The sequence below is a fragment of the Pteropus medius genome, unplaced genomic scaffold (assembly GCF_902729225.1).
Source record: "Pteropus medius unplaced genomic scaffold, Ma_sr-lr_union100, whole genome shotgun sequence".
Taxonomy (NCBI): domain Eukaryota; kingdom Metazoa; phylum Chordata; class Mammalia; order Chiroptera; family Pteropodidae; genus Pteropus; species Pteropus medius.
In genome coordinates, this window is record NW_024340701.1 from 12574408 (window position 1) to 12594861 (window position 20454).

A 20454-nucleotide genomic window follows, 5' to 3' on the forward strand; every position below is an offset into this window, starting at 1 on the left:
GTGTAACATCTTTTTGTTTTGTACTAGAGGAAATATTGGACTTGTTCAGAACACCTCACTTGGAATTGTACTTCTACTTAGTATTAAGATAACATATTGCTAATACTTTTATTTTTCTTATAATGTGGAAATCCTTCTCAGAATAGTGACTAGAGGAAGGGCGGACTTACTCATCCAAAAACGACACATTTAGGTCCATTATGTGACAGGCATTTTTGGGAGTTGACAATACCTGGCATGTTTTTTACTATATGGAATTGCAGGGTTTGCAAAGTTTGATCAGCAATGTAGAAAAAAATATGTAATATTAATAAGAAGCTTTATTAGAATAAAAGGAGATTTAAAGAAATTGGGTTCTTGCCACCTCCGAAGAGAAAACCTGGTTTTCTTATATCACATCGAGCTTCTTATGAGCAAGCATCACAGCCAGAAACCAAGTCCAAGTCCAAAGCATCTACAATAGCTACATCAGCCTCAACTCTGACAGTGCTTCCACAACTACACTCAGGCTGGGGAGAAACATGTGTCTGGGTAAAAAGGGAGATAAAGGAAACATCTGTTCTCACAATATGGGCTTGTTATCATAGCTCCTTTAAGTATCGGAGTGCTGGCTCCAAGAGCATATTTTCTCCTGAACGAAATCTCCTCAAGGCCTGGTCGATTTTCCGAGGGCTCAGGGACAGGTTGTAAATGAGATTGTAGTTGTGAATGAGGCGTCTGGCTCGTTCCTTCTCTAGGACTCCTGTGATTAGGTTGGGTGGGTGAGAAGTTTTTAAGAGAGGATGGAAAAAACAAAAAAGAAAAAAATAATGAGTTAGCTTAAATGACTTCAGAGAAAACATGAAATGCTAATATTTTGAAACTTTAAGCTTTGTAAAAATCAGTTAACATCCTAGAAAGATATTTCCAGTCCAGCTATGCATAATATATATCAAGAACAATTTGAGGGTGACTTTGGGGAAAGGAGATGGGGGTCCAATAAAATTCATAGGTAGATTCTCAAGCAATTTAAGCTTGTTCTTTGTAGTTGTAAAACTTTTGGGTCAGTTTTTGAAGCAGGTGGGGTACCTGCTAAAAATAATTTCTAATTGTTCTGGTTTACTTTTATCTGTGAATTATGAAAACATATTTCTAAACATGCAGGATTTAAACAGCACATTTTTGAATTTTCTGGAAATGTATTTTACTGTGATTCCCTCTAGCTTGTTGTGTAATCACAGGTAAATCATGTAACTTCTTGTGGCTCAGAGTCTGAATCTGTGCAATAAGGATGGCCTTTACCATCACAGAACGTATGCTTGTACCCATGTGTGATATATATCAGTGTCAATGTGCTTTCCACGATAAAATTAAGTAGATTTTGATAGTTGCGGAGAAGAGTTTAAGTGTAGATTATGGCATCAGCCAAGATCAATAACTCATTCATAAGCCCCTAATTGTGAACTTACATGTGTCAGATATTGAGCTTGGGAATATACAGGATTTAGAGAAGTGTCTGTTACCCAACCAGTTGGGGCAATTAGATATGCAGAAAATTAACTAAAATACAATAACAATAACAATAATAACTGGTACTTATATATAAAATTTATCATGTTTCAGGTACCCCTGCAAGCATTTTACCAATGTTAACTCATTTGGTCCTTATGACAACCCATTTTACAGAGTGAGAAACTGAGGCATGGAAATGAAACCCAAGGTTGCTCAAGGCCATGCATTAAATCACTCCACTAGTTTATAGAATGAGAAGGAAGAAATCGTTTCAAGTAGAGCTCATATTATTTTCTAAATATGTTCCTTGATTGTGAAGATCTATGCTACAGGTGTCAATGAAAAAAATTTTAAATATCTTTTATAGGGATGAAAGCTACGTCTCTTGTATGTTGCTTTTCTACTCTCCTGTACTTATGCAGACTGCATATATGATTGTAAAATTTTTAATAATGATTGTAATGATTGTAAAATTTTTTCTTTAAGTATCCAGAGGCAGTCCCCTGGTCATTTGTGGAAAGCTACTTCTAGCCCATGAGAGTTAGTTCTAGTGGATACCTGTCATCTCTGTTTAAGCTTTCAAGTACTATTTGTATTTAAATGTACAAGGACTCTTGAGCAAGATGTTCCCCCTCTGATGTCTCCTCTAATAGATGTTCTTGACAGTGGGCTACAGACAGGTGGGGCCCTAATGCAATTTATTCCATTCACTTTTATTCTGTCCTGTATAATCCTTACCTATCCCATCTCATCCTATCTTAGTTTATTTGTTGTCTATTCTATTTAGGTTTATTGTCTTTTGCTCCTGTTAAGATGTTGGCCCTTTTGTCGCAGAAATCTCTTTGAGTTGGCGGATGCATCTTTGCAGATCTCTGGATTAGGTGGCTTTTCTTCCTCTGGCCTAGGTTTGACCCCTCGGGACACTCCCTCATATCCTGCCTCTGGAAATATACGTCATAGGCTTTGGAGTAAGTGTCTGACTGGGAAAATTATTTTAAAATTTTGAGCCTCAGTTTCTTCAACTGTAAAATAGGGATAATTAAATTGTAAGAAAATCAGTAAAATAGTGCTTAGCAAAATGCCCAGAACTAGTAAGCACTCATTAATTCAGGTATTAATATAGGATAATTATAATAATATTATCAACATTACTTAAAATATGATATATTTTAAGAAGAAATTATTTTTATACATATTGTATATTTTAATTAGAAATTAAAAGTAATGTTAAAAAGCATCTAGTATTCACCACTGGTGTGCGTGGGGAGGGGGAAGGCATTTTCTACTATTTTCTAAGCTTTAGAAAAGATAGGAGATTCCTACTGTCAAACAAAAGTCCACTGATTGAAATTTGTATTTGTCTAATTTACTTTCATTAAGGGCTGCCCAGGACAGCTACATAAAATAACCCTCACAATCCATCTTAGTGTTGGAAAGCCTGTTCACCCACAAGAATTAAAATGAAGAAATAATAAACTCTTTGACATCTACTTCATTGTACAGTTTACAAAGAACTTTCAAACATCATTTGATCCTTTCTCAAATCTGGGAGGTATGTTTTATTATCATCAATCCTATTTTATAGATGAGGAAACAGGCTCAGAAATTGGTGAAGTCTGGACTTGAATCCAAGTCTTTTGGTAAAAACAAACAAAGCAACAAACAAAGCAACAAGTAAATACCATATGATTTCACTTACATGTGGAATCTTAAAAACAAAGTAAACGAACAAACAAAACAAACTCATAGATACAGAGAACAAATCAGTTGCCAGATGGGAGAGGCATTGGGGGAATGGATGAAAAAGAGGAAAGGATCACGATGTATAAATTGCCAATTATAAAAATAGTCACGGGGATGTGAAGTACAGCATAAGGAGTATTGTCAGTAATATTGTAATAACTATGTATGGTGTCAGATGAGCACTAGACTTTTCGGGGTGATCACTTTGTAAATTTTGTAAATGTTTAATCACTATGTTGTACACCTAAAACTAATATAATATTGTATGTCAACAGTAATTGAAAAATAACAACGAAAACATCTCATGCCCTTTTTGGTGTGTCATGGAAATTTGGTATAATGGGAATTCCAATAGAACTGAGTTTGAATTATGGCTCAACTTTTTACTGACTATTATTTCATCACTTTGAGCTTGGCTTTCTCCTCAGCAAATAAGGACATCAGTCCCTTCAGCATGTGGTCAACGTAAGGAGTTAGCGATACAGGGTATGTAAAATCCAGACCCATGCAGAGAATGTCCGTGAGGGCTCTTATTGCATTCTGCTTCCTTGAACTCTAAAATACTTTCTATCTAGACTGTAGTTCACTGGGAAACTTCCAAATCTACCATTCACCCAAATATTTATCTCAACTACCCTCTTTCTTTAGAAAACATGACCAGTTATTCATAGTCATTCCTTATTTCTTCTCAAGGATATCTTCTTGACAACTCCCATTAGAGAATAAACACAAAGTCAGTTCCCAGAAACGCTAAGTTGATGATGGATGGTCTGTCTTTGTCCTGGATGGAGAACACCCCAGCCTACATATTTCCTTGCATATAACAAAGAGCAGTGATTCATCAGTGGGCAAAGCAAGTACCATCTGCCCAGCATCCGGAGAGGGCCACGTGGTCTTTTAAATACTGTGGTTGGTAAACCAACAAGATGACCTGGTTAGCCCCTTCCCTCACTAAAGATAGTTATAGATGTTCTCAGATCTGCCTGACACAGTCTTTGGCTGCTGAGGAACTAATGAATTTCATAGAAACAGAGAAAACAGGCATAAATAGTGAAGAGGCCATGAGAAAGGCATTTCAAATCTGCTGGAATCTGCCTCCAAAGTCAATAAAACTCCGTTTTTTCCTCAGAACAGTTCAAAAGTATGAGAAAGGTCTCAGTCTTTGGGGAGTCTCTTAGCAACTGGATTTATAATCCATCATCCATCATCCCAAATCAGCATTTGTTTCTTTAGAAATGTCTTTTCTTTCTACTCAGTTTTTTGTTTTGTTTCAATTTTGTTTGCAATCTCATGAGCACTCTCATAGTCCCGGTATGAATACCTGGACTCATGACTATTTCAATAACCTTTTGATCTCCTTTTTTCCAGTATCTTCCCTAAATTATCTATTTCAACTTTCATTGTGTTCTCTTCTGATTGAACCTTTGTTGGACACTGGGTAGAGAATGAAGCCCACCCTCATCCTCGGGATTCACAATAGAGTCTCACCTTACACTATCCATTTGAACATGAACCTCCAGTCCTGTTTTGTTCACTGCCTTCCTCATCATATTCATTCCCACCTTCTAATATTGCAGAAGGTGGTTTGAACTCAGAATGCTTTACCCAGCCATCCAAAGTCTACCTCTCCTCAAGGCCAATCTCAAGCTGTCTTGCATGGAGCCCTGAGTGCTCTGGCTCACATTAGATGATGTACTTCTTTACATCTCTTCTGTCTTTCCTTTGGACTCTTTAACTCTTTAATTATAATACTTTACTGTATGCTGTGTTAAAAATAATATTGGTATTGAACTATTGCCAGTCTCTCTGTCTTACCTTCTTACCTAAAGCTCCTTGAGGCCAGAGACCACGTCTCATTCTTTCTCGTTTCCCTCCTGGTCCAGCCTCTAGCACAGTGCTAGGCTCATAATAGATGTTTAAAAAATGATTTTCTAATTCAGCTAAATAAATTTTTATTAAAAATTTCCCCTCTCTTTGGTATAATTATTAAGAGTTCTTGGTATTGTGGGGTAGTTACACTTCATGTAGTCTTGAATTAATTTGCTTTGCAAATTCAAAACAAAATGAAACAACAGAGAGAATGAAAATATAAGCATTGCTATTGTTAGATGATTCATTCTAGGGAATATTAATGTGGGCAATACCTCTTTTAAGAAATTATTTCTAGTTTTATTGAGATATAACAGTGTGTAAGTTTAAGGTGTACAATGTGATGATATGATACATGTATATATTGCAAAACGTTTACCACAGTAGGTTAGTTAATATCTTTTATTCACATAATTACCATTTTGCTGCTGCTGTTGTTATGGTGAGAACATTAAAGCTCTCTTCTCATACCTATTTTCAAGTATATAATGCAGTATTATTAACTAGTGCACATTAGATTCTTTAAACTTATCCGTCTTATAATTGAAAGTTTGAACCCTTTGACTAACATCTCCTCATTTCCCCTAGCAACCACAATTCTACTCTTCATTTCTCCGAGTTCGATGTTTTTAGATTCTCCATTTAATACACTACCTTGTTGTGAATGACAGTATGTGATTAAATACAGCAGTTTCAGTCCATGTGCTTTTGTGTATGTTCTTTCCTTTTCATTCCCTAAATCTCCAAGTTCTGGATTTCATTCTCTTTCACTTAAACATTGCAATATTGTCTTTCTTTTCTTGTTTTCATTTTCTCCTTTATTCATTCACAGCCATTAAGAGTCTTTCCAAAATACTTCATCATACCACTCCCCTGCTTAGAAACTCTCAGTGTAACTCGCTGTCTTTGAATTAAATCCAAATTCCTGGTCCAGCATCTAAGAGCTTCCTAGATCTGGTCCCTTCTCATATCTCTACCTTTATCATTTAATGGTCTTCTTTCTTAATTTTAAAACTAATATATCACTTTTATTTTTAAATTACAGTTGACATTAAATTATTATTATTCTTAATAATCTCTACATTCTATCCAAACTAAACTCTTTGAGCTTCACACATAATACTTTACTTGGCCAACTTGTACCTTTGCCAGACAGGGCCCTTGATTTCATTCCTTTATGTACAAATTGTGCTTTATCTTTAATGATCCATTCACATTATGATTCATTCCCCGATCACTTCACTAAGAAGGAATTCTCCTGTTTCTGAATGTCTACATAGCATACCCTAATGGCTTTACCACCTTTCATCTTGGATTTAGTTGTTTATGTACATTCGTTCATTTATTTGCTGCCTCAAAAAAATGTTAAACAGAATTATGCAAGGTGCTAGGGATAAAAAAGGAATATAGTCTACTGGTGAGATAGTTCTAAGCCCACCCAATAAAAAATACAATATATCAAATATGATAATGGATGTTAAAGAACTCTGAGAGGCCAGGTAAAGGTTAGCCTAGATCTATTTGGGGAAATCAGAGGAGTCTCAGAGGAGTAAAGCTTGAGTTCCAACATATAAATTTTAGGCATTAATTAGCCAGGTGGACAAGATGGGGAGTTGTCATGGGGTGGGTAGGTAGAGGAGAGTCAGACAGCTCAGATGAAGGTTAGAAAAAGTAAGTCAGAGGAGAAAGCAAGGCTAGTCTTAAGAAGGCAGATTATTCATTATGACTAGGTAAAAAATGCTGAAAGAATAAAATTGAAGGAGAAGAGAATGGTCAGGTGGACAGAGACCAGATTTTGCCTTGCTAAGAAGTTTTGGAGTTCATCTTGTAAGTAGGCACACTGAAGTATTTCAGTTAGAAGAACAAGATTGGATTGTGGGTTAGACTCAGGTGATAGAGTGGAGGAACGATCAGAGACGCAGAGAAACTAAGCAACGGTGAAGAATACATGTCTAATTCATCTTTACATCTCTTGATTGTGCTTAGCACAGTGCCAGGCACATGGTTTATATACAAATTGTATTTGTTAAGAAGTGAAAGGAGATGAGATCCACTCTTAGACCAGAACAGAAAGAGAAAGGCATTATCAACTCTAAGCTTCACACTTCACCTGTGTTACTCAGATCACACAGGTAGAGGGCATTTTCCAGCTTCCTAAACCTGTCAATCCAGGTCTCACATTCTTCAGACTTGTTCTTCATCATTGGACTAACAAAAGGCTGTGAGACTGGCCTGATGGCCAAAGAGCTCAGGGGATCTTTGGGGGCTGAAGTCTCAGCAGGAAGGTTTTCTGGCTGCAGCTCCTCTTCTGGAGTTTTCTGCCAAAACAACACAAACATATGACTGGCAACACATTCACCACTCAGAACTCCTTCAGTCTTCTGGCCAAAGATGAGGCCACACAACTAGTAAGATTTATTGCAAGGTCTAGCTTTGCAAAGCTAGGAGGACGAGTTTTAAATCCTTAGTGCCACAGGACCATATCTGCCAAGTCTTGTTGGATATAAACTACCATGTTGAGTGTTTTTTTAACTATCATTTTTTATTTAAGGAAAAGAGTGATATCATGACTTCATTCAGTTTGAATTTCTGGTTTGTACAAAGCAAAGGTTTTTGTAACTGGCTGAGGCTTTTCATGATCTATTCTGTTTTATACTATGGGGGATCGGCTTCAGGGAATACAACTTCTTGGTGAGAAAACCTCTGGATCATGAGTGTGAAGTTCTTGATGAAGAGTAATTGAAATAACAGTGATATTATCTTAGGCTTGTAGTCTTATTATAATGGACAATAAAACACTTCTACTTCTGTCTGTCCTATTTTAATAAAGGAAGCTGAGTCCCAGAGAGAAGAAATGACTTATGAAGATCATATAGTAAATGACTGACACAAAACTAGAACGGGGATAGAGGTTATCCAGCTCATCTTGGTATCCTAACCCCATGTCCAGTAAAAAACAGATATTTTTAGAATAAGTAGACAAACGAGTCCCAGCAGTGCTACATGACATTCTCTCGCCCATCATGTAGAGAGTGTGGGCATCTATTGTTTGAGCTGCCTAACCCCACTTTTCCAGGAATTGCCCTTCCTGCCAACCCATATAGTGGTGTAGATAAGCGCCGTATGTCTAAGTATTTAGTTCAGGACTGGGCAGTTAATGCAAAATGGGCCAGTAAACACAGTCTCTGGTGATTTTGGAAGTATTTGTGAGAGCTAAAGACAGACAAACGAAGATCATTTGGTGTGAGAAGTGGGTACTTTAGCAGATTTTCCACTCTGTGTACTAGAGATGAGAAAAATTTGGTCTGCTGAGAAAGATATAGATAGGTGATAGTGGATGATACATATAGATAGATAAGTAGATAAAAGATAGATAGATAGATAGATAGATAGATAGATAGATAGATAGATAGAGATAGGAGAGAGATGAAGCTGACAGCGGAGAGGTGAGAAAAGATATAGGAAGTTATGATGATGTTCAAGTACTTGATTTTAGTTCATTGTTACTTTTCTATCCTTAGGTAGCATAATATGCTTCTCTATCCTTCCAGTATATTAAGTTGGTAGAGTTGGTTCTGTTGATTACAATCCAAATAGTATTACCAAAGAATTATGGCTCTAACTTTTGTATACCATCTGTGTTTCCCCCAACTTTCAAATATCTGAATTTCTCCAATTTTGTACCTTTATCTCAAACTTCTCTCATATAAGCTATGAAAATACCATGGCTCTAAAGAATAGTAATTGCAATAAGAAGCCACATTTTGAGTTTGTTAATAAACATGGATTAAACTACTGCTGGGGATGTGAAGACTTGTTTAATAGAATGCTATATGAAATTGTATCCATATAGATAACCAGCAACTCAGTAAATTTTAAGAGATTAATATAAAGACATGCTACTTTGATAAAATTAATTTTGGGAAAAGCTGAAAGTTTTATAAAAGAAATAATAAGTCTTAATTTTTGTTAGACCTTTGGGCCACTTTAGAAATCCAATGAAAGCTTCAGATTATCTACCCAGGTAAATGCATATTTACATACAGTTTAGTGGATGCTTTTAGAGAGTTCAAAGAGATTCTTGGATGTGAGAAACTGATTTTAAATAATTTTATATTTCTTCAGATAGTTCAACACTTTGACCACTTAAAGATAGGAAAAGGAGAAATTTGTATTGACCTGAATTACACTCAACTCACTCACTTACTCATACAACTTATACTGCTTTGGTTCCACTGTGTCCTAATGAAGTCCCAATTCCTTGCTTGGCACATAAGACCACTCAAGTTCTTGTTCTTGTTTATCTTCTTTCACTTTTACTTATATATACATTTTCTCCAGCCATATAAAACCAGAAAATAATGAGACTGCTTTATGCCACATACATGCTGTTCCCTCAGCTGTAAGAGCCCTTTTTACCACCTATGTCTTAATTGGTTGGGTTCTTACCCATCCTTTAAGACCCAAGTCATATTTCTCTTCTTGTGGAAAGCCTTCCCTGACAGCCCCAGGCTGGGGAAAGGCTGGTTCTTTGTAGCCCCTTTATCCATCACTGCACTTACTATGGGATATTGTAATTGTTTGTTAGGGAACCTTTCTCCTCCACCAGAGATCTGGAGATGGGGCTTGTGAGATAGTCATTTATGTATTTTCAAGGTCTGGTTAGTGGCTGTCACATAGTTAGTTCACAAGACATGTTTACTGAATGAATAAGTGAATGAATGAATGATTTTCCCTGGGATAATAGGAAAGTTACTTTACCAAACCTCTGCTTCAATTTCCCTTTCTAAAAAGTGGGATAATGAATGCTGCTTATAAAGGAATGTGAGAAGAATCAGTTATTGCAGAGATGCAGTGAAATCCTCAAACGAGGCAAAATAAAAGAGCAAAGTATATTTTTTATAATCTTATTCACAACAGACTTAACACTCAAGGAGAAAACCATTTGCTGTTGTTTCTTCATGGCAAGCGGCTTGCCAAAATGGATACTATTTTCTAAAATATTTCAAAGTGTGAAGTGCATGAAGAGGCCTCCCGTCATTTTAAGATGAATTATGTTCTAATCCGGGCATTTAAAAAAACAACAACAGAAAAACTCAGGCTGGTTTTCAATTCTGTCTGCATCTTCTCCTGGCTAAGTGCTAGGAATATTAAAACAGATTTTAACTGCTTGCCAGAATTTTTTTTTTTTTTAAATCAAAGAGCCCATTATATTTTAAAATGTGACCTCTGGTGAAAAGGTCACCTTCTGTTTCTGGAAGCTGGACTTAAGATGTTAAATTAGGTCTCCTAATCACCCTTTATATTGATGGCAGTTGGTGGATATGTCACAAGCTTGGAAGGACACCTGTACACATGCTACAGGACCAATTTCTTGGGGCAGATGGCGGGCCCATCACCAAGTGGTGATGAGAGGTCTCTGCATGCATACCAGCTAGTACAGGAACCAGCCTACACTCTCAGAGTTCTGCTGCCTCCCTTCTATGATGGAGGAGCATCTCAAAGTCAAAGACAATCTGACATCAAGGCATTGGGTGGAAATCAAAAACCCAGAAGGGAGGGCCCCACAGGTCTCACAGAGCATCTGAGAATAGACGGCAAAGAGTCGGTGAAGCCCTTCCCCAAGCTCTGTATACACAGGTGCATACCATATGTTCAGTTTTGCCTTGAGACATCTCAGGAACTTCAGGCTGCACTTCAGTGGCAGAAATTTCCTTTACAGTCTTTCCTGGATCTGAAATTAAAAGTGGAAGTGTTTAGTTTGGTCTTTTCATTTTAATACATACACGTATAAACCAAGGCAAAGAAGATGTTGAGGCTCTATTATGTGGTTGGCACTGTGTTAGGTGGTGGGCATACACTGGTAGATTAGAAAGATCTGATTCCTGTCTTGATGGAGCTCATAAAGGGGAGGCAGATGCTCAGTAATTACTCAAAATTATCATTTAATTACAAATTACCATAAACACAACAAAGGAAAATGTGAAAGTATTTAAGCTTTTTTGGGGGTATGCATGGGAGTGGTGGAGGATCAGAGAAAGTTTCTTGGACTAACTGACATTTAAACTGGGGACTTGAAGGATGAATAGGAGTTTCCAGGCAAAAATAATGGTTGGGGTGCACATGGAACAGAGAGTTCCAGATAAGCAGAGACACAATAGCCTGTAGAACCGTCTGGAATCAGGAGGTCTTTTATAGTCTGGGGAGTGGGAAGGGGGCTCTTCTGGTGGCCCTGCCTCTTAACAGAGAAGCAGGGACTTCCCCTCTTTCTACATAGGTGTGTGCCTAAAGGATCAGGTGAAACTTTTGTCTTCTCCTTTTCTTGTTCCTTTCATTGGTCAGAGGTCCTGTGTGGGAAGAGGTTTGAACAGCATCCCTAACCCAGGGATTCTACTGTCCAAGTACGATTTGCTCAGTTGGCTATCTTCATGAATAGAAGAAATTTCCTTAGGATGCAGGAAAAAGACATGAAGACCTTCTGCTGAAATCTCTAAGGCTTATTGTGGATATCACTCATTCATCTCTCAGCACTTTCCATCAGACTTGACGACTTATTCATGTATTTTAAAACTCTGTGTGATGACCACACAGCATAGATTTCTGAGTGTTTCAGCTTCGATATTTAGTGCAAAATTTAAATATGTCATTAACAAATACATATTGCTTCTGAGTTGGGTCTATTTTCAGTAAAAATGGTTCAATCAATACATTTTAAACAAAAGTTGGAGAGAGGGCCACAGTTGTAACATGGTGGTAGAGAGTAGAGCCCCTGAAGCCAGATGCCTTGGGTTTGAGTCCTGGCTCCTTTCTCTATTAGCTGCATGACTTTGGGCAAGTTCTCTGTCTCTCTTTGTGTCTCAGTTTCCATTTCTGTAAGAAGGGGATAATGCCACCTATAGGTTATTAAATGAACTAGAAAATGTAATGCAAATACCTGGAACATAGCACGTGCTCACTAAATGTTAACTAATAGAGTTATCTATGTTAGGATGTTTATATAAATAAAATCACCTATCAAATTAAAAAGCCTTTTACTAGACTTTTAACACTGTACCCATGAGTTGCTATGAATCTTCTCCCTCAGCTTCTTGATGGAGAAAACAATGTGATTTCATAATCTTCTCTGAAACCCTCACACTCAGCATTCAAATAAGTACTCAATGCCTGGTTGTTGACTAAATGAATAACCATGTGCTCTAATTTGGAGTTTAGAAAATAAAATCACTAAATATATAGATTAGTTTCTTCAGTTCCTTTTCAGGCCCTAGGAAAGAAGGAATTTTCTCTATATTTCTTCATCCTCTCATACCTAACTCAGATGCTATGTAGAGTAAAACTTAATAGATGCTTAATGAGGATCATGATGACAGCCAGTTAGGGCAGCCCCTTCCAGGCAGATCTAATTTAATCTGCTGAAATTTAAGTTGTCATGGGAACCCATCATCACCTAGTAGCACTGGCCCCCGCTTATTTCACCCAATATGTGAAAAGAAAGCTTTCTGTTTCCTGTAAGTGAACAAAGATTCAAATTACTGTGAATCATAGACTTGTAGAGTTAAAGGGATTCTGGAAACACTATATAGCATAAGGGCAGAAAGATGACTTTTGGTGTCAGACCTGAATGCTCATCCTGATTCTTCTCTTTACCAGATGCAAGCTTTTGGATCCTAATTTTGTCAGATTGTGAAAGCAGGATGATACCAGCAATTTGCAGATTTGGAGTGTGGAGATTTAAAATAAAATTACAGGGAAGATGCTCAATACAAAGATTTACTATTTGTTATTATTTTATGACCTTAAGCAAATCTAGTTTCCTCAGAGAAGAGGACTTAACATTAATTACAATGTGCCAGGCATTTTCCTGAGCACTATTCATATGTGTTATCCCTTTTAGTACAGATCTAGAACCTAGACTTGTCCCAGTCTGGTTTCTTTCTACTGTCTGCACTTCTAAAAGTTCCATTAGGGGAAAATACATGCTAGTCTCCTTGGTGTTTTTTAACCTTCCCTGTCTTCTTCCTAATTCCTATAAGCATATAAAACGATAATGATTTGCACGTGTAAAAATTGTTTGAGAAACCCCAAGGCAGAGCTTTTTTTTTCCTAACACAGCAGCAAAGATAAATAATAACCATCTGTCTAGTCTGCCAGTTGAAGATTTGCACTGGAGGAAATAAGCCAAGCTGGCTTCTAGAGATTTCCAGGTGTTGGAAGGGCCAGGTTTTACAGGGCTTCCAGTGGATTCTGACAGCTATACAGCCAAGGCTCCCATCGCCCCCCTTCCCCCACTAATGACTTGAAATTAGTGGTCTTCAGTGCTGGCTGCTAATATGCTTTCATCTGGGGAACGTTAAAGATTACCAATGCCTAGGTGTAACACCAGACCAATTAAATCTGAATCTCTAGGGCCCAGCTCAGGATATCTGAAGAATTCCCAAAGTAATTCTAAAGTGAAGCTAGGGTAGATAACGTCTGACTTAAATAATGGCTTCTGGCCACTGAAGCTTTTGTGAGAAGGAAACTAATATGTATTAAATATCTATATATACCAGACATTCCCCACATGTCTTAATCTAAAGAATAACCGTGTGAGGTAGAAACTACCTCCATTTGACAGATGTGGAAACCGAGGCAATGAAAATTTCACTTACCTGCTTATGACAACAGAAGTAAGGTTAGCTCTGGGATTCTCATTCATTCATTTGACAATTATTTGTTAAGCGCTTACCATATGCTCGGCACTTTTCTAGGCACTATGATGTGACAATGAACAAGACAACCTTCTTATGGAGTGCGCAACCCAGTGGGGAGGGCAAATAAATAGGTACGTAAAATAATATCAAGTAGTAATAAATGTTTTAAACACAACTAAAACAAATTATGGGCAAAGAAAGTAATGGCAGTTGATATTTTGGATAAGAAATTAGCTAAAGCCCTCTCTGAAATGACATTTAAATAGAACCATGAGTGCAGAAACAAGGGAGAAAGCCATGCAAGTGTCTGGGGAAAGAGCATTCCAGGAAAAAGCTATGGCGGACGCAAAAATCTCCAGGGAGGAGTGTTTGGTGCATTTAAGCTGTAGGTGAGAAGAGAGCCTAGCTGACCCAGAATGAAAAGAGAAGTGGGTTAAATATTCATGGAACCGAAGGACCTCCTGGGCCATGCATGTGACTGGAGTTGATTTTTTTTTTTTTTTTGGCTTCTCAGCATTCATTCCTTCTTTGATATTACTCCCTTCATTATCCCCTATAGTGATAACGGCTATATTTTGCTTTGTGCAGACTACTCTTCCCCATCCCAGTGCTGTGATTTGGTAGGAATGACCGCCAGTTCCAGCTCCAAGCTTAGTTTCAATGAGTTAGAGATTAGGTGGGCCTTAAATCCAATGAAGAATGGTGTCTTTATATGAAAAAGGAGAGGGTAATTTAGAAACAGATGCAAAAGAGACAGAGGGTGGAAGGCCATGTGAAGATAAAGGCAGAGTTTGGAGTTAGGCAAACACAAGCCACCCAAAGCTGGAAGGAGGGTAACGCCCAGCGCCACCCAAAGCTGAAAGAGGCCAGGAAGAATTCTTTTTTAGAGTCTTCGCAGGAAATATGGCACTGCTGACATGATTGATTTCAGATTTCTAAAACTGAGAGAGAACAAATTCGTGTTCTTTAAAGCCACCCAGTTTGTGGTCATTTGTAACAGTAGCCGTAAGGAAATGAATACACTCACCATCCTCTCTTTGTTCTTTTGGTCTTCCAATACTTTAGAACCAATCCCTCAGTTCCCTGTTGTAAATTCCATTTGACATACCTAGTAATTTTTCTGTTTTTCTGCTGCAATACAAACTGGTATACTGCCTTCCCCCAAACTCTCAGTACTTTGCATTTTGATCCAAAAGGTAATCAGTAAATGGTTGGTAGATATAGTAAATAGAGAAATTATGACAGCAGATTAATATCAATGCATATTTTTTCACCTGTAATTTTTAAAATGCTAATTGTTAGATATTTTGCCCAACTCATTCTTATAATTTCATTTAATATATCTTGGCAATCTTCCTGTATCAGGCCAGCTTTGTTATTTTACAGCTGCAGTTTTATCAACTGGATATACTGTAATGTAATTAAATGGTCCCTGAAAGATCTTTTTATTTTTTCCATTTTTAAAACATTAAAAATTTCTGCAGTAAACATATATATAAATCTTGGAGAGTTTTTTGTGAGATATCAGTAGGATAATTACCTGGCTGTGGGATTCCTAGATCTAAGGGACTGTGCAGCTGAAGTTCTCATAAATAGCACCAGCTTCTACAAGTGTGTTAAACTCACCATAAATAGCTATCACTAGAGAATGCTTCATGATGTAATAAAACTTGAAGAGTTATGTCTTTTATGATCCAACCGGCCTAAAAGAATAGCCATTAAGGTAATTCTCACTCTCATTTCTTTCTTCACTGGTGATCCATTTACATTTCTGGGAGCATTGAGATCAAACCCAACAAACAGCTAGAGTTAAGCAGCAGAGTCACCAGTAGTTCTGGGAAATGGGAGATCCTTTGAGGAACAATATTACCGAACTCACCTATAGGCAAATCAGATGACAAATCAAAGGAAGCTCTGCTCAACAACGCAACAAAATTCTGCCATCTGTGCAAGAAAAGGAGACATAATATTGGTGGTCAATATCATTGCTTTGAAAGAATGTGCAATGAAGCTTGAAGTTTATATTGATAATTTTGAAGAGACTTTTTGGTATGTGTATCATTTGGGAAGCAACGTAGGAAACAAAAACTCCTTTATATATCTCTACGAGTAGGGTCTTTAATATAAGAAATTAGGTGCCCACAAAATGACTTCAAGGGCTAGTAGAAGGGAGGTTGATGTCTGCTGCTAGGTTCAAGGTCAGGCTTCAGCAGATATAGTCCAGAAATCAGGGAACTACAGGAAATTCTGGCTGATGTGTCAGTTGCCTCTGGCCATGAGGTTGGTAACTATTCAGTAAAATGCATTTTGGCCACTGGAAGGGTCTGACATTACTGCAGGAAAATAAATAAATACTTAAAAGTGTCTCTGTCCCCCTCCCTACCCTCTTCTGTCTTACAAATCTCATGCAATTGCATCTCACTGATGGAACTTAAATCAATTCCAGAACCTTGATGTCAAGGGAGTTTTGGAAGTGTTCTTTTTAGCCTTCCCAAGTATGGGAAGTATTGCAACACAGGAAAGAACATAGGGGATAGAAATGAGTGCTGAGCACAAACAGACAATATTTAGTGAAGTCCCCAAGCAGAAATTGTACAGAGTAGTATGTCTGCATGTGACAATCAGGGAGTCATTTAAAGTTTACAAGTACTTTAGGAATGCTTCAGTAGTGAAAAATCACTTTTATTTGCTTGCCCAGCATCAATTCATCCTCTATTTATATATAAAAATGTTCTCTAGGGTAATGGACTGCAATCAAGGTCCCATACCTTTTCCTAGCCAGTGACCCACCTTGTCTAATTAATCTCAGTCTATTACTTTCTTCATCCCTCCCTCTCTCTCTTCCTCTATATCCCACTTTTTGCCTTGGTATCCACCATATTTTTGGGTTTGGTAGTTCCTGAAGTTTTATTTTTCTGTAATTTTGTATGTTATTCCATATCCTTTCAAAATATTTAATTTTCTGTGTTAGCAAAAGGCAGTTTCTGTTGCTAGCCACCGAATTGTAACTGATAAGAATTTTTAGCTCCTTCTTGCATATCAGAAGTTAAACAAAAATAAAGTGCAAGTTATGAGATATCTATCCTGGGTTTTCTAGAAGAGTTCTAATGTCATGTGATTTCATTCTCTTTAAATAAAAATAATTCATTAGATATGTAACCAATTTGTTTTGCTTATATCTCATAAAACTTGTACATGGTATCACAAATCAGCAAAGTTCTTTGATTGGTACAGAAAATATAGTTTCCGGAGCTTTATTCATTTTTAGGCATATGAATAGATGAGGCACAGGTATGCAGAACCACAAGCCAGATAGGCTAATGAGTACATCAGCTGCTGAAGGCACAGGCAGGGAAGAGAAGTTGGTGAAGTAACACTCTCAAGAAGTATTAATAATCATATAAGGATCTGATATTAGCATAACTCTAGAAATGAACTGCGATAGAAGTAGCTCCTGTTTTCTACACGTCCTGCAGTTTATTTCCAAACCCTCTTAGGAGGGCCAGGCCTGTGCCTAGAGCATCTGATGACTCTGAAAAACAACGTGACAACAAAATGCCATATCCATTGATATTTGCATAACATTTATTTTCAGAACTGTTAGGAATTATAAAATATGAGATAAGGCCTCTGGACAAAATGCACTGGAAATTCTCTTGCCCCTTCTTGATTATATGCTGCTAGTAAGGTAAGGAGACTGTGGGAAAATTTTCTAAGTATTGAACTTGGACATTGTCTGATTTAAATGGTGTTTAGTACTGCTATGGCAATACAATTCTTAAGATCTTTCAATTAAAATATTTTCTTTTTTCCATATTTGTTACCCTAAAACCTTCAAAAAGCCACTGATAACTTAAATGTGAGAATGGGTTCTGCTTGCTATAACAGGCACTATGATTCTAATCACAGAAGCAGGTGCTAAACTCCCAATATCAAGTCAAAGAAATGAGGACTGGAGGACAAAGTCTGTGAGCCTGATTCTAGATTCAGGCAGATCCAAGTTCAATTTCTAACTTAACTGAATTTATCAAGTTAAATGGCTTCGGTGAACATTCTGAGTACTTAACGTGCATTATCTCATTTAATTAAAACACCCACTTCATGAGACATGTGAATAACTTGCCCAAGAACACCGATTCATGGGGCAGCCAGGATTTAAATTCGGGCTGTCTGACTACAAATTTTGTGCCCTTGACCATTGTACTATGTGGCCTTACAAATGAATGTAATATAACTTGGCTTCAGTTATAATTTTTCACCTTTGGAATTTCATGAACATAGCTCCACTGTCTTCTGACATTTATTATTGCAGAAATTTTAGATCAGTCTGGGTTTTGTTCATTTATAATTAGTTTTTCCTTTGTTTACTTTGGTTTAATTTAATTTTGGCTATTTAATAGTTTAATAATATAATAATTTTCTTTGTATTTGAAATAAAAACGTTTTATCGGGATTGACATGGATACATTTTTTCTTAATTTAGTTTAGATCATAATGAATCCTTTCATTCTATACAGAAGAGTTTTTCTTTTCTTCCATCTATGCAAAGTTTCTTCAGTTGTAACTTTTGTTTTTTACTTCTTGTCCCATTTTTCTATTTTTTGATTCTACAATACCAAGGCTTCTTGAGTTCAATCTCTATTCTTATTCTTCGAAATCTACTGTATTTTCTTCTCTGTTCTTTTTCTTTAGATTTCATGGGAAACTCTCAAGATTGTCTGTATATATTAGATTTTTTTTTAGTGTTAATTTTGTTTTTACCAATTCCTGGTTGCCTCTTTTTTGGGGGCTAATATTTTATTGGAGCATAGACACAGCCATCAGCTATGTGTTGTTTATGACTGCTTTCAGCCACAAGTGACATAGTTGAGTAGTTGCAACAACTGTGGACCCACAAAGCTAAAACATTTGCAATTTGGCCCTTTATAGAAAAGGTTTGCTTATGTAAACATTTAACATAAATGCCTTCATTTCCTCAAATATCTGGCAGTATTTAGATTTCCTTGATTATTTCATATTTTTTATTGAGATATAATTTACATAACATTATAGTAGTTTTAAGTTTAGAACAAAATGATACATTTATATATTGCAAAATGATCACAGTAAGTCTAGTGAACATACGCCACTATACAATAGTTAGAATCCTGGTTACCTCTTTATTCTGCTATAGAAGTTTTGGTTTCCTTGAAACTATCTAGATTTCCCCAAGGTTTTTCTAATTTCTTCTGTTCACTTTTTGTGCTTTTTAAATTTCATTTTTATAGCCTTTTAATTTCATTATGCTTATTACTTTCCAATTCATTTCAGTAGAGGACCTTATTTTTTATACCTTATAGAGAACACTGATGGTTTTCTAAATGTTTTCTAGTTTCTAGAATAAATAATTTTCAAATCTGTTGTTACTTGAAGTTGCCAGAATCATGATTCCCTCTTCATGTTTGTAGTATTTTATTTTTTAAAATTAGGCCTCATATGTTGGGTTTCTCTTTATTCAGGGTCAATGGAATTGTTCTCATTCAGCACAACACAACAGATGACTTGTGTAGATTTCCCTTGGCCCCACCCTCTGCTCATTTAGCTGCATAGTTAAAGTGCCGGTGGCAACTGACACCAGATACCTGGATGCCTGGTGCCTTTTAGTTGTGACTACCTAAGAGGTGGGATTTTCTCACCATACCTGCTGGATATCAGACACCAAATTGTTATAGTACATCATAATCAATATACACTTTAGCATATACAATTACCAGGGATTTCTCCCTCTGCTCCAATCCACACAATTTTATTTTCAGCAATTATGCTTCACCAGATACAAACCACAGCCAGCTTTTTCCTTTCTTGCCTTTCTTACTGAGCTCTGCCATTTCTGGGAGGTGTGCTCTCTGCATAGGTACAGAAAGTAGTGTGTGGTATTAACCCCGTGAAACAATTACCTGCCTAGAAGGACTCCTTGTGGTTAATTGGGCTGAAATTCATAACCACAGTCTAACAGCCATTGCCTGTGGAAGGTTTTCATGCATGCTGTGTTTCGGGGAAAAAGCCACTGACTAAACTGCCAAGCCTCCGGCACTGTGTTCCTGCCAGCTGAGCTGACCTTTATAAGGGAGTTTCTGGAATTGTATTTCTGCCAATAGGCTAAGAGCTGACTTGTCCAATTGGAACTGCAGTTATATCCTCATTTGCGTCTCTACTGACCAATCAGAGCAGCTCTATAATGACCAATCAGAATGCACAATTCTGACCATCAGGACAGAACTCTTTGGACCAATCAGGCTGTGCACATTTGGATTGCTCATTTGCATAGAAATGGACCAAGCAGGGACCAAGGTGGAAACTTTATATAAGTGGTCCTTCCTTTTATCTCAGCAGGGAGCTCCATCAGTTTTCTTTAGAAAATGTGTTTCTTTGTTTTGCAAACTTTACCAGAATTAAGGTTTTCATTTTTTTTTTTTTTTTTTACTGTACCCAAGACTGGGGACTCCTGCTGACATTGAACTGGTGGCAGTGACCCTTTGCTGACTGTGGGTAAGTGTATATGTGTGTATCCCTGGGTGGGTAAAGGAGAGGAGGGAGCAGCACCTGTGTTATTTTCTGGTTGGTTAAGACTTGGGGCCTCCAAATCAAGGAGAAGGAACAAAGTATTTTTTGTCTCCTG

At 37.1% G+C, this 20454-nt stretch overlaps 1 protein-coding gene across 1 annotated transcript in view; it reads right to left on the reverse strand.

Annotated features, from left to right (window-relative positions):
* Nucleotides 1-305: 305 nt before the first annotated feature.
* The window catches only part of CUNH1orf87 (chromosome unknown C1orf87 homolog), a 64693-nt gene continuing 44544 nt past the window's right edge, over nt 306-20454 (reverse strand). Inside the window, 4 exon segments of the mRNA XM_039887778.1 lie at nt 306-742; nt 7214-7421; nt 10752-10837; nt 15676-15740. Coding sequence (XP_039743712.1) covers nt 582-742; nt 7214-7421; nt 10752-10837; nt 15676-15740 — 520 coding nt within the window. The 3' untranslated portion in view covers nt 306-581.